A 15,918-nucleotide genomic window follows, 5' to 3' on the forward strand; every position below is an offset into this window, starting at 1 on the left:
AGCAAAAACTAACCAAAAAGTTTATCCAAATTAGTTTTATATATAAAAGTCCATATGTTCATTTGCAGGAAAATAAGTGAAAGTGCTGGACAGTGTGTTAAGCCAAGCACAGAAAGAAAAAAAGACCTGAAAATAGAAGAGGAATTATTATGGAGGAAATGTGGTATTCAAGATCAAGTAGAGGAAGGTAAAGGTCTAGGGTAGTATAGGAGAATACAAAGTAGAGTGGGCATAAACCACAATAAAACTCATTAATATACACAATAAGTCTGTGGCTTGCTCTAAATGAATATGGAGGTTTTTCTTTCTTCCTTCCTAACTCAGTGCTTTCTGACCAATGTCTCCCAGAAGGCAACAGGTATATCAAGCTACTGCCTCACCTCAGTCCACAGGTCAGCTGCTGGGCAGTGTGGCTAATGCCCCCGGGTCAATTGCTCTAAGCCACAGTCTGCCCACTTACCTCAGCGCACCATTATGTCTTAGGATATCTATTGCTGTGATGAAATACCAAGCAGAAACAGCTTGGGGAGGAGAGGGTTTATTTCACCTTACAGTTATAGTTCATCATAGTGAGAAGTCAGGGCAGGTCCTCAAGGCAGGCCCCTGGAGGCAGGAACTGAAGCAGAGGCCATGGAGGAATGCTGCTTACTGGATTGCTCTTCATGGTTTGCCCAACCTATTTTATACCATCTACACAGGGGTGATACAACACCCTCTGTGGGATGAACCCACCTACATCAATCATCAATCAAGAAAGTACTCTACGGGTCAATCTGGTGGGGGAATTTTCTCAATTATGGCTCCTCCTTCCTAAATGACTCTAGCTTGTGTCAAGTTAATAAAAATCTAGCTAGCAAGCCATGCAAACATCTCTCTGCCTATATGCATCAGTTGTAAAAGTTTGAGGAGCTCAACTCTATGTGACACATACTAGCAAAAATAATTCTTTATTTACCACTTCAAATGGACTCAAAACTAGTTCTCATGCAGAACTTCATTTCATGCTCAGCAAAATCACAAGTGATCAATAAAGGCAATGATGTTCAATATCAAGAATCAAAGCCAGGGAGCTGCCAGCTAACACCACACTGCTAAGAAATGGCAGGGCCAGAATTTTTAAATTATAGATTTCTGTATTCAGACCTGCTTTGTCCAGCACACCTCTCTGTGGGACAACATTCCAAGTGTACACTTCAAAATCTGCATTAAATTTCATTCTCTGAAGACAGTTCAAATGGGTTTATTTTTCTTGTGGCTGGCAGGCGAACACTGAATTACAGAGAAACTCATATTCTCTTTGAACTTAGCAGGACTGAGGAAGCATAACACCAACCAGCATAAGCAGGCCAGGCCAGTTTTCTCTTTCCAGCTCCTACCCCCAACACCCAAAAGCCAACCCTAGTTATTCTGAATAAATAGAAAAGAGTTGCCCACCACTCTAGAAACATCCCTGGGAAGTATCTATTTAAAAGAGTACAGATTACAAAGAAAACAGCATGCTGCCATTGACCAACATGTTCAGTTTTTGTTTTGTTTTACCAATCACAGTTTTTATTATCCTTCCTATACAAAGGAAGAAAAGAGACATGAAAGAAACTGTCAAAAATAAATTACACAATGAATAGATAAAAGAAAATATGAATTTTAAATGTGGGCAATTACTGTCAAGAGATATTGTTAAAATAAGCAGAATTAAAGTTGGTTACCCTTGCTTCTGAAAACCAGACACCAATAGATTTCTATAGCTAGAAATAATATTGTAATTTATTACAATGCAGAGAAAACAGGATGCATGTGTAAAAATAGGTGGATATGGCAAACATGTACAACGATACAATAGTGACATATGGAAAGCAAAGGCAATATGTAAAATATTAACCATAAGATTGTTTTTTTCTCCAGATACTGAGTACATGCAATGTGCGTGAGAAAGCCTGAGCTACAGCATGCAATGGATGTAGCAGTTACATGAACTTGAAGCAGGTTTTGTACCTCATATCTAAAGACGTGGGCTTCATGTCCACAAAACCCCCTTAGCAATTGAGAAAAGACAGCTTGGTAAAGTTTTTAACTGTGAAAACAGGGCATTTTGTTATCCTGTAAACAGTAAAGACAGTAAGATTTTGGCACAGAATTCTTTTATTGATTACTTATTTTCAAAATTATTTCAAAAAATATTTTTCCTCAACCACAGAATATCCATCAAGAATCAAATACAGTCTGCTACTAAGTCTGAAGAAAACAAGCCTGCGCCTTGGAGTGCTGTAAGTGCAGTACTGACCACAGGCGCCCTGGGAAAGTCATTAACCTTGGTACAAGATACTATGTATATCTGGAAGACAATGCATGTTTTGGATACAGGTGAAGTATCCATTCCTAACAAAACTGAATCACTATTACTCCAATACTATGTGATTAAGTTTTCACCCCAATACACAAATGTCAGTTTCCTTAGCAGCATCTATGAATATAAACCCTTTTTCTTAAGGACATTTGAATTCTCAATGTAATTAATAAAGATATGTCATAAAGATATTCCAAATCAATCAACAACAAAAGTATTAGTCCTTTGGGTACACAAAGAAGCTAAGAGAGAGAGAATGTGTGTGTGCACCCATGTGTATGCTTTCCAGTGACTAATTCACACACGCCAAAGTAACACTTCTGTACCACTTACACTAGATATCCAAAGTTAATACTGGTAAAAATGTATGTGTAATATTATAAAAGGTTTAAGCAAAACTTTAAAAGTTCTACAACTTTTTATTTTCTAATTTTTAAATTATGACCTAACAGGGGAGGAGAGATGGCACAGGGGTTAAGAGCACTGACTGTTCTTCCAGAGGTCCTGAGTTCAAGTCCCAGCAACCACATGGTGGCTCACAGCCATCTATCATGAGATCTGGTGCCCTCTTCCTATGTGCAGGCACACATTGACACAGAATGCTGTACACATAATAAATAAATAAACAAACAAATAAATAAACCTTCAAAAATTATGAACTACCAATTTTTTCCTACTCAAATATGAATTCACAGAAGTTGTTTTCAAAGCAAGAAAAAGCAATATCCTGAGCAGGTGTCAAGAAACTAATAAAAAATGAACTGCAGGGTCAGTGAACACCTTGAGCGAATATTAAGGGAATATTCCTAGAGCATTACTTCAGTTTCAACAAGAAGCTGTCATACAAACGTTATAAAGCCTACCCAAACAACTGTAATTAGATCACGCACACTACTTTTGCTGTCTGACTCGGGAATTGCTCGTTTAAACATAATTTCCAATAATATTCTCCTAGCATCCAAATTTACTTTAAATCAAAGCTCTGTTCTAAGCATTGTATAAACCATATTAAAGCATTCTAAGTCAATATTTATTTCCAGCCAAACAAACACACGTAATGGCAGATAGTGTTGTACTTAACTAAATGGCAACAAATTCCACACGTTCTAATTAAGCAGATTATATACTGGAAAGCAGGTTCCATGCTAGGCAAGGAAATGCTTCCCGTCTGTGGAAACTGAATGAAGTTTCCATCTCATCAGGGTTTTGCTCTCCATAACCAGCCACAGGAAAGGTCAGAAGTGGGCACAAAATAAAACCCACATGCATGGGACACTAAGATCTCCAACACTGTGGTCTGGATCAGAGATATCTCCATACTTGCCCCCAAGAGGCCCACAGGGGTGTAGAGTAAGTACAATCTGCCTCACTTGAGCTTATCTGAGCAGGGATGTCTACACACATATAAACACATACCCACACATGTGCAAATTATTGAAAGGAAATGAGACTGCTTTTAATGTGGTCATGCATTATGTATAGACTTCAATAACTTCTAGGCATGACTTATATCATTGAAACTAACTTTACACAAATATAAACTATTGAAAGGGTCAAAAGACTACATATGGATGCCTCCATGAGTGATGGTGCAGTTCTTATTGGAGGTGGGTCATTAGAGTCTCTGATAATTGTAGATTCTTCCCAAACTAGTACAGCCCACTTTGCTGGGAGGCTAGGGTATCATTTGGGATAGTACTAATTAATTAAAATTCAAATGAAGTATAGCAGTCTCAAAATAATATTAAACTCCTGAAAATGTCAATTTCTAATCCCAAGACATTGTGCAACACCTTACAAAACAAATTTTCTCTGAATATTTTTCTGTTTGACCAAGGCTCTGACACCAACGAACATGAATTCTGATAAGCTCTTAGCAGACCATTCCACTACCACTACTAGAAAAGGAAAACCATGGAAAGACAGCCTGACCCTGCAGGTGGCTAGACATGGTCCCCTCCTCCTGTTCCAGTCTTTCCTCAGAACCCTGGCTTCTGTGGTCTCAGGATTTGGGTTCTGTACTGTACTCCACACTCACCTGTGATTTTCTGTAGCAAAGGGGACAACTCCAACTCCTCCGATAGGACATGGGCCAATGCTTTCTTCACCCTGTCTTCAGCTTCTCTCAGGTCTTTGTCCAGTGTGAACTCTCCAGCGACAGAGTAAATGTATATGAGGAGGGTGAGCAGTTCCTCAGGACTGTAGTCATCACTGGTTCTCTGGCTTGGGGACTTAATCATAGGTAGCAGCTGATTTAGCACAACTGCTATGGTTGAATCCCCAAGGCTCTGAAACAGGAGCAAGGACAAGAAGATATGTCAGCCTTCCACAAAGACATAACTTGGGTTCCACACTAGTTCAAAGAAGGTACTTGCAAAATCTTTACGGCACTCATTGACCACACTGCCTTCCAAATCTGTGTTTATTAATCCTGACTAGAACACTGCCAGAAGTCTGGCATAGGAAAACCTAATTGAAAACCTAATTGGCAAGTGAAGTTGCAGGCCCTTGACAATGATCTTACTGGGGCTTGAGCAAATAAGATGGCGACTTTTTAGAAAACAAAATGTAAGTGGTTCAACAGGCAGGGGATGTAGCTCAGTGGCAGAATGCTTACCTAGCACACACACAAGGCCCCAAGTTTGATTCCCCAGCTCTATAAGAAAATGTAAACACTTTGAAAACTTGAAATTTTAAACAAAAATGTAAAGTAATACAATTTGAAAAACAAACCTGGCAGATTATCTATTCAAATGAATGCTGACGCTCCTTTAGCAGAATCTATATATTCAAATGAATGCTAACACTCCTTAGAATTTACATATTCAAATGAGTGCTAATACTCCTTTAAAAGAATCACTGTCTTACAGGATATCCTTTTTGCTTTGTTCTATGTTGGCAAACATTGATCAGAATACTTATAGCAACCAAAGACCATTTCCTGCAAACTCTGACAAACAGAATAATGGTTCAAACTGAGAATGGGTCCAAGATTTCTTTTGAAGGTAATTCATCTCAAACTGTCTTTATACTGTATGGTGCTACATGTGTATGCACCTTGTGCATGCTGTGCCCACAGGGGCCAGAGAGGGCGCTTGACTCCGCCCCAGGGACTGGAGTGTCAGATGGTTATTAGCTTCCATGTGAGTGATGGGAATCAAACCTAGGTCCTCTAGAAGAGTGGCAGTGCTCTAACCACTGAGCAATCTCTCCAGTTTACCACCTCAAATTAAAATAATGGTCTTAGTTCTTATACCAACTATTTACAGGTGACTAGAACACTGTATCACTGGAGTTATTATGTCAAGGAATACACACATCTTCAGCATATATCTTGACGTTTTGGATAAATAGATACTAGTTTTCATATTCAAATTAAAGGTGAAGTTATCAGAACGTGGAATTTCCATCATTCATTCATAAGTGTTCCCTGAACACCTACTATGTTGCATTATTCTAGGCCTGAGAAACGGGGCAGACACATTCTCTACTCTCATGGTTTATGGCAAAGGGGGAAAGACCATTGAAAAACTGAGAAAGTAAAAGCTGTGGTGCAGTAGATGGTCGTCAGTACTACAGAGGAAAAGGGGCAGGAAAGGGAGATGGGACTTCAGGCCTTCTCACTCTTTACATGGGAGAAGCCATAGCAAGAGGACACGGGGACAGAACAACCCTGCAGAGATGCTTTCTTTAAACGCAAAGATGCAAACAGCTGAAGGCTACTGCAGGAAGAGAGCCACCCAAAAGAGCTCTTCTAGCCACTTCCAGTCAAGGAGAGGGCCAGACCAAAAGAGCTTTTCTAGCCACTTTCACTCAATTTCAGATGGATCACATCAAAATAAGACTCAGAATTCTATTTTATACATACAAGGAGCCTTTACCATGTATTTCTAATATAATTGTATGTTTATGGCATCTTACACAAAAATAAAGTGCTAAGTCTTTGGATTGGAAAAGATAAGAATGGAAAGGACAGATATACATGGTAACAAGATGAGGTTTACCAAGTAAAAGCATATTCACTCCTCAAAGTACCAGGAACAGAAAAGTTTAGAGGAACCCTACAGCTGTTGTACAGCTCAGGGTGGAGCCCCTCAAGGGTTCCCTGCTACACCAGGTGCCAAGAGTCATTTAAAGAGAGGAGCCATCTGGTTGGCCTGCACAGGGAGGGTTACAGAGGCTGCAGCTTGCCTCTTTGCTTCCTATTCCATTGCCAGCCTCTCGGATGATAACAAGCAGATTCCTGCATTGCCTCCCATCCCATTTCTTAACAGTCAAGGGGATACATGATGTGCCTACCCTCCAAAGCCCTATACCCTCAGAGAAGAAAGCCTTTTTTTTTTTTTGGTTTTACGAGACAGGATTTCTCTGTTTTGGAGGCTGTCGGTCCAGCCTGGCCTCAAACTCACAGAGATCCGCCTGCCTCTGCCTCCCGAGTGCTGGGATTAAAGGCGTGCGCCACCAACGCCCGGCGAAGAAAGCCTTTTAAAAGATGAGTCTAAAGAGTGAGCCAGGGCAGGAGACAACCTTGTAAAATGTACTTGATAGCATCTGCATTTTCAAATCTCTGGCCTATGATATATGCTAGTGAGAAAAATTCTTCATTAGAGACACAAGCACATCTTTTATTATTCACACCAGCAAAATTACATTCAATATATGCTTTGAGCATCCCAAGAAGTCAATAGTTGTCTTCAATACAAAGTCAAGCAGAATGGGCAGATACAAGGATGTGAGAATTATGGGAAAATAAAAATATCCCATTTTGAAAACCTAATTGCAATTCTGACTGTTTCATTATGTAGTTCCTTAACATTGTAGTATCTCTTCAAGTCTAAATGATATGATCTGACTAGAGCAGTGATTCTCAACTTATGGGTCATGACCCTTTTGGCAAACCTCTACATTATGATTCACCACAGTAGCAAAATTACAGTTATGAAATAGCAACAAAAATTTAGTGGTTGGGGTTCAGCAGAACATGATGAAGTGTATTAAAGAGTCACAGCATTAGGAAGGTTGGGAACTACTGGACTAGAGGTCAGCAGAGCAGGAAGCCACATTACTCCATTTACTTTACTACAAACAGCAGAAGGCAGCAAGTCATATTCATACTGTTACCTACTCAGTAAAATATAGACTGTTAAAAAAGGAGCTTTTCTATAAACAGACAGAGAAGTTCAGAAATAACAATGACTATGTGTGTGAAATAGGTCACCTGATGTATTTCAGCTCCGTCCCCTGGGGTGATACAAAAAACTGTGACATTTCAGTGGCAATGAGCACAACTAGATCCTAGTTACTGATGTTTTTCTTTGGTAAAATTAACCAGGGATATCCAAAGAGATGACTGACACCAAGGATATGAAAGGAAAATACAGGATGAGCCTGGAAGATAGTATAGTACCCTACCCCAAAATAGATGAGGGATATGTCAAAAGGACCCAAGAGTCAATTGCAAGACTTCCCAGTTGAGAACAGCTGCATACGGTAATACTTTCACATAACCTAAAGTACACACACACAAAAATATCCACCTGCTCATATTGACATAACTGTGATGGAACTAGAGCCAGAAGGATGACTCAGTCAATAAAGTTCTTGCCTTGCAAATACAGGGATCCCAGTTCAATCCCTGGAACCTGTTTAAAGAGGATGGTAGATTCCCTGAAGCTAGAGTGACTGAGCCACCTGACATAGGTGCTAGAAACAAAACTTTTCCTCTAGAAAAGCAGCCAGCACTCTTAACCACCGGCCATCTCTCCTAGCTTGTTGGTCATTTTCTGATGTCTGCTTCTAATCATGAGAAGAAAGAAAAGATCAGACTCTCCCCAGATTGAAGCCTTTTCAAAGCAAAAGAAATAATTTCAGCAGGAGCAACAGCGATGTGTGAATAAAGTGGTATTTGAAAGGATCTGTCCCTTAGACTCTATGACCTTGGGGAAACTGTCTAACATTCCACATCTCAACTTCCACATTTATGAAATTAAAATGCCTGAATAATGGTAGCCCCATTACACAGGCATACATTTATATAACACTGGCACAAATTGCTTCAACCACTCTGTTAAAAATGAAGTAACCGCCACAACAAGATAGTCTTCATACAGCCTCAAACATAACATTGTTTTCTGACAGCTAACTTTGCAGAGCACATTTGATATCATTTAGGAAAACACATTAATGGCCATACTTCACCAGGTTGTTCTGTGAACTTAATAACAAAGGTCACACAGCAGCACCTGCCATATGACATAATATTCTGTTACCACTACCCAGTGCCCTATGATCTCCTCTTCCCACCCAGAAGGACTAATTCAGAAAGGTGGCATTGAAATGGCATATGTCTAGGAAAGGGCAGTCTCAGAAGAGGTAGGGGCAGCCTACAAACACCAAGTGTAAAAACCCTATCATGGGACTTCACTTCAACAGCCAATGAAAAGCCAAAGAAAATTAAATGTTACTACATGCCCCTATTGAAAGAGACTAGCACGGCAAACCACCAGCAGAGTGAAGGGTTTTAGAAAGTGGCCTCTTTGTAAAGTAACTGGGATTAGGTTTCCCACTCACCTTTACATGAGCAGACTACTAGTGGGAGGGAGAGGACCTGAGCTGTGGCTCGGGTGACAAAGCACTTTGCTATTTCTGCAGTCTGGGCTCTTGTTATTCTTGAAGCAGTCCCCAGCAACTCTACACAAAGGCCCTCTTTAAAGGCATGTTCTTAGAAAAGCTGACTGTGAAGTCAAGAGCTGGTCTCTGTTCTGGCGAGGACCATATTCCATATGGCAGCAGACTGGTCCAGGCTAGTCCAACACCTGCTCATCTGAGAGCAGAACCTGCAGGCATTCAGTGGAACTCTGAGCCACTAGCAGAGAACTCCTTTCATCAATCCACAGGCAGCGTATGCAGACTGCTGAGATATCACAATGGGCATCCTATACCGAGTGTGCAGCCTGCTGAGATATGACATTGGACATCTTTGAAAAGTGCCCAAATACCTCAGTCTCTAAACAGTACCTGCCAGAATTAAAACCAATCTGTTATTTGGGATAATTTTGAAGGAATCTGAATTTCTTTTTGTACACCTCAGGCAGAAAGTAAAAAATGTAAAATAATTCGTTGATATGCCCAAGTATCAACACATTGTGAACACAGATACACATAACAAATGAATACATTGTTTAATTAATTGTAAAAATCATTTACATAACAAAGAACAAAGCGAGAAGCAGACTACAAGGGACTCAGATGAGTGGGAAGAGGAATAAACAGCCATGCCATAAGAAAGTTCTCAATAGAGGAATCTGCATTTGTTTTGAAAACACCCAAATCCTGATAGAGGCACATGCCAAATGGGTTTTAAAGAGCCAGCCTCCAATATGAGGGAGGAACAAAGCTCTAAGAAATGAATTATAGGATAGTATCCTCCCTTCAATAAATATGTCATGTACATCTATCAAGAAGGTAGGATAGGCAGTGACTATGATCACATGTGGCCAGAGACTTTCCAGATGTGATGAAGGCTATGTGCTAGTTACTTTCATCACTGCAATCAAAATGCTATCCAGAAACAGCATAAAAGAGGACAGTTATTACAGCTTATAATTGCAGAGATATTTTGATGTATGAGAAAACATGACAGCAGGAGCAGCTCAACCCGTGGCTGCAGCCTGAAGCAAAGGCTGTTCACATTGTGTCAGACAGAAAGGAGGAACTCGGGCTAGACCAGGGGCAGGTATAACCACCTCCTAGTGACCTACTTCTGCTAACAATAATTGCACTGCCTTCCAAATGGTGGCATACACTGAAGATCTAGACATGAAGCGTGTCTGTTGGGGGTATTCCAGCAGAACCATAAACTTCTATGCCTGGTTTGAAAAAGAAAAGGGCTTCCCAAAGAAACATTTTCCAAAGTCCAGATATACAAGCACTCAGCAGCCTGGGGCTTTCAATATGTAAGGTCTTGACTTTAAGAAATACTCCCTACTTCCCCAGTGCAAAATATGCACTTCAAGCTAATGCAATAAAGCCTCACAGTTACAGCTGCATTACCTATGCCTGCCCTGCCTACAACTGCAATTATATTTATGTTCTTTTGCTTTCTGGATGTCATAGTTTTCAAATCTTTCTATTCTGCTTTTGCTTTGAACTCTCACTATAAGCCAGACAAAAAGTAGTAAACAATAACCATGACCCCACATGAATATTACATTTTGAAATTTTTATCTGCCAAATTAATTAGTTCATTATCTTTTTAATGTGGTCATACTCAAATTTTCAGACATGACAAAATATATCCAGATTATTTGCCAGCAGGCCCAAATCCCAATAGGGTCCACATTCCCATCTGAAACTTCATGAGGAATCTTTATATTCTGCATTTCTATTGGTCTTCTGGGGGCCCATCAGAAAAGCTTTCAGGGCCTGGAGAGATGACTCTGTGGTTTAAAAGCACTTGTTGCTTTTCCAGAGAACCTGCAATTGGTTTCCTGAATCTGTATCAGATGGTTCATAACCATCAGTAATTACAGGCCTAAGGAATGTGCTATCATCTTATCATCTTACAGCCTCCTCAGGTATTAACGCACAAACACATACTCATGCATATATATAACTCTCTTTCTCTCTTTCTCTCTCTCTCTCTCTCTCTCTCTCTCTCTCTCTCTCTCTCTCTCTCCTCCTCCTCCTCCTCCTCCTCCTCCTCCTCCTCCTCCTCCTCCGGTATTAACACACAGACACATACTCATGCATATATATATATATATATATATATATATCACACACACGAAAATCTCAACAAAAGAAAATAGAAAATTTTATAGCATCTTGGAGCTTCTCTAGCCTATATCTACAAACTCTTCCAAGAAGGTCCACAACAAGTCGAGCCTACTTGTAGTACTTGAGCACTACAAGTTGAGGCCTCATCATGAAAAACAAGAGCCTGTGAGAGCACTGAAAGGCCAAGCTCTAACACTATCGATCTTCAGATGAGGAATAAATAATCTTACATTATTTGAGTAGGGCCAACCTAATCACAGGACTTCTTAAGGTGGGGGCTTTTCCCAGCTATGTCCAGAGATGAGATGATTCACAGATGCAACAATACTGTCCCTGAAGATGGAGGAGAGAAATCACAAGCCACAAGTACAGAGGCCCATGGAAACTGGAAAGAACGAGGAAACAAATCCTCAGCTGCAACCTCTGGAGAGGAACTGATCTCTGACAACATTTAATGCTAATTCAGTAAGATATCCAGAATTACAAATTAATAAACATGTGTTTTGAAGTTTGAGGACTTTGCTACAGCAGCAATAGGGAATTAATGTAAGAGATCTGTGAGGAAGAAAATGAGAAACTCCACGTTACAGAATGTATCTCTCACTGAAAAACTTGCTTGCAATAGTATGTGATAGTTTAAATGTTTGTCCTCTTAAAAAAATCATGCTGGAAATTAATTTCGAGTATATTAGTACTAGGTGACATGGTCTTTAAGAGGTTGTATTGTAAGGCCAGCCCCTCGGGAGTGAGACTAATGCCATTATAAAAGGCTCACTCCCAGCTCTTGTAACTTCCATCAAGGCATGATGCAGCAAGAAGGCCATTCACAGATGCTAATACCTGGTACCAGACTTTGCAGGCTCCATAACTTTTAACCTGTACCAAATTCTATTCATTATGCTACCCAAAGTTAATTATTCCATTGTATTAGCACAAAATGAACTAAAACATAGGAACCAATAAAATAATTGTCAAATAATTAGATGGATAGGCAAGAGTCAGGATAAATACATACTACAGTGGTATTTATTTCATCTCTATCCTCAGAGGACCAGTGAGGGTCTTCAGGGAAATTATAGAAAGAGAAGGCATAAAGTGACCAGGATTCAAACACACTGTGTAATTTGCCTGTTATTAGTCAATCCTGAATTATGACATCTTGGAAGCCAACATTCATCAAGTACATGATTATACAGGGCAGTGGCTTTCTAAGTGTAATACAGAGACTCCTTGAAGAGGACCAGGAGTTCAAAAGGACTTTTATATAATACCAAGGCATTCATCCTTTGGGTGCAGTGGCACTAACAGCATACATGTATAGAGAGTTAAAAATGGATGAATTTGAGCTGGATAATAAACATCTGTAATATCAATCTTTGAGAGATGCGCAGGAAGTGGGGAGTGGAGAGGAAAGGAGACTTAAGACATATTTTTAGCTGGGCAGTGGTGGTGCATGCCTTTAATCCCAGCACTTGGGAGGCAGAGGTAGGTGGATCTCTGTGAGTTCAAGGCCAGCCTGGTCTACCAAGTAAGTTGCAGGACAGGCTCCAAAACAATACAGAGAAACCCTGTCGCGAAAAACAAGAAGAAACAAACAAACAAACAAACAAAAAACTATTTTTAACAGTGTATTGACAAAATGAAAATGATGCATAAGCCAGCCCTTCTTCTGTACAGATTCCTCTAGGAAAGACATTTTACAACCTGGACACTTGGGAGAGGGCCTAGGCCCTGCCCTGAATGAAATGATGGACTCTGGAGGTTCCCCCATAGAGAGCCTTACCCTCCCTGTGGATTGGGGGAGCTGGGGGTGATGGGGGCAGGTGAGGAGGGGAGCTGGGACTGACATGTGAAACAAGCTTGCTTTTAATTTAAATATAAAATAAAAAATCTCAAAGAAAAAAAAGAGAGGCATTTTGCAAAGTATGAAGAGGGAACTGAACTAATGCTTATCTATGTAATACCACTGTTCTTGAAATAATGACAAAGAAATGGCAACTATCAAAACTGGGGCATTTGACAAACAAACAATCAATTGAAGTGCTCGGTATGGTGGCAGAAGTCTATAATTCCAGTACCTATGAAGGAATGAAAAATCTAAGACTGGCCTACAATACACAGCAAGCCGCAGGCAAGCATGGGCTATATATAGCAAGACCTTGAGTCAAGGGGGTGAAACAACAACACAACAAAAAAGGAAAACAAATGATAAGAATCTTACTTCTAAGCAAAACCTGGAAAACATCTATCAGCTATTGCCAGATTCTTATCCTCACAGATTTTTCTGATCAGTAGTAACATTAAAATGTGAATTTTGTTTTTTAAATTGCACAATAAAATTCATGAACATTTGTAAGGTCTGTAACTTTACAGACATAGGGGGAAAAGTCCATCCAAAATATAGGCCAGTGGTTTTATTTTTTTAAGATTTTATTTCATTTTATTTTCTGTGCATTGGTGTTTTGCCTGAATTCATGCCTCTGTGAGGTGCCGGGCCCCCTGCAACTATGGTTCCAGACAGTTGTGAGCTGCCCTGTGGATGCTGGGAATTGAACCTGGGGTCTCTGGAAAAGCAGTCAGTGCTCTTAACTGTTGAGCTCATTGATATATATTTCCACATACAATGTTTCTACATTACAACTTCAAGAAATCAGTACTTGCAGAGTTTAAATATGGTATCAAAAAATCCACAAGCATTAGGAAGAGCTGTCAAACATTCCTTTTCCAAGACTCCATTCCTACACTCTCTCCAAAGCAGCATCTGGCAGCCAGCAAGTGGACAAGTGTAAGTATCTAGCTGGTTTCTATTGATATAGATTAAAAATTTTAAAACATAACACAAACTAATGACACTCTCACTTATTCTTTTTTTAAAAAAGTAGTTACAGCTGTCCTACAACTGTGTAGACCAGACTGGCCTCCAACTCACAGAGATCTGACTGCCTCGGCCTCTCAAGTGCTAGGACTAAAGGCATGTATCACTACTGGCTGGTCAAAAAAATGAAATTTTAAAAATTTCAGTTTTAACAACTAACACAGTAAATATTATACTTAATGACTTGAGTAACATCCTAAAGAAAATTCATCTTTTCTCCTTTTCCCTTCCACATAACTAAAATGCTAAGCCAGCTGTCACCATGTTCTTAGAGAGGAGGACCAAGCAATAAGATAAAAAGAAAATGGATTTCCGGTCAGAGTTTCTCAACTGCAATGTATATATAAACAGCTTGGAACTCCTGCTGAACTCATCAGGTCTGAGACAGAGCCTGGTAAGGCTGTCTCTCTAACAAGTTTCCAGGTTAATTTCAATGTCATTTGTTCATCCGGGGATCCCATTATTTGAGTGGCATCTAGAATGGGGCACTCAGATCTCCCTAGACTGCAGCACAAAAGTGAAATAAAGCATCCTGCCCAAGTCACTTTATGGATCGTTTAGTTCCGTACTCTTCCACTGACTGCTAACTAGTGAAACTGACAAATGCATCAGCTCTACATTGACAAATGTATCAGCTCTACTTGAATTTCTCCCCCTGCTCCAAACCCAGTCAATAGCCTATTGAACTTCAACTTCTCCACATGTAACCAGAAAATTTAGTTCAATAGATGTACAGCCAAAGTCTTTCCCTCATACATTGTTCTTTAACCTTCTGAACCATTTCTATTTGCCCTGTGTTTGCACATGCTTATCTCTTTGTACACATTGCACTTTTCCCTTCTTTTCACTTGATCTCAAGATCTAACTCAAGTACAGTCTTCTCTAACCTCTAGTTTTGAGTTTAATGACTTACATACCTGCTCTTCATGCTCTGTACCCTATGCTGCTGCGTGGTGCCATCATTCTCCAGTTCACCGAGTTAGAAATGTAGACTGTACTGCCACATGGAATCAGTGAGTCCTGATGACTCACCGTATCCATCCTGTCTCCTGTACTCCTTCTCCTACTGCCTATGTTGCAACTATCATTAGTTCCAGCCATGATCTGACTCATCCTAGAATAAAAACAATGAGTTCTTAGAATTATTTAGTGGCATGCATGCCTTTTACCTTCTTGACCCTAATTAACTGTTCAGCCCCATCCATCATGAATCTTTCTTCACAGATTATGTTTTAACCCTCTGATCCATTTCCACTTGCTTCTCCGTGTTTACACATGCTTATCTCTTTGTATAAAATGTACTTTTCCCTTTCCCTCATTTGGTTTCAAGTTTCAACTCAAATATTATCTTTTCTAACCTCTGGTTTTGAGTTAAATGTATTCATTTACGATCCTAGAGAAGCTTGTATGTCTTCATAGTTCTTTTTATCCTGAATTCCAGTTCCCCTTTAAGAAAAAAAAACATAAAATAAGTACACAATTGTAGACTACCTCACTCCTAATGGTCATAGATCATAGACATTATTATTTCAGAAGAAATTCGGGTTGAGGGGTTACTTTTTCAGGATGTCAGGTGGTGAATGATGAGCCGGTATACTTGCATATGGCACATGTACGTATTTGTATGTGTGTGCATTTGTGTGCTGGTGCATGTGTACTTGGAGGCAAGAAGTGGACAGTATCTTCTTCAGTCACAATATACCCCCACTCCAGTTTTTTTTTTTGAAACAGGGTCTCTCACTTAACTTGGAGCTTGCTGACTGGCCAGACTGACTGTCTAGATGCTATTGCTTCTGCCTACCCCACAGTGGAATTAGAACATGGGTCGTAGAGATCCCAACTCAGATCTTCATGCTTGTGCAGCAAGCAGTTTACCGACTAGGGATCCTCTTAGTCCTGAACTGGGATCTAGCCCACCACT

The 15,918-nt window shown here is 40.0% G+C and overlaps 1 protein-coding gene across 3 annotated transcripts in view; it reads right to left on the minus strand.

Moving 5' to 3' along the window:
• Positions 1 to 15,918, minus strand: part of Scfd2 (sec1 family domain containing 2) — a 341,734-nt gene that overhangs the window by 195,127 nt on the left and 130,689 nt on the right. For all 3 annotated transcript variants that reach the window (XM_040747205.1, XM_005080782.4, XM_021233387.2), the window contains exon 5: positions 4,383 to 4,632. In XM_040747205.1, coding sequence (XP_040603139.1) covers positions 4,383 to 4,632 — 250 coding nt within the window. The remainder of the gene's footprint in view (positions 1 to 4,382; positions 4,633 to 15,918) is intronic.

The sequence above is a fragment of the Mesocricetus auratus genome, unplaced genomic scaffold (assembly GCF_017639785.1).
Source record: "Mesocricetus auratus isolate SY011 unplaced genomic scaffold, BCM_Maur_2.0 Super-Scaffold_100006, whole genome shotgun sequence".
Lineage (NCBI taxonomy): Eukaryota > Metazoa > Chordata > Mammalia > Rodentia > Cricetidae > Mesocricetus > Mesocricetus auratus.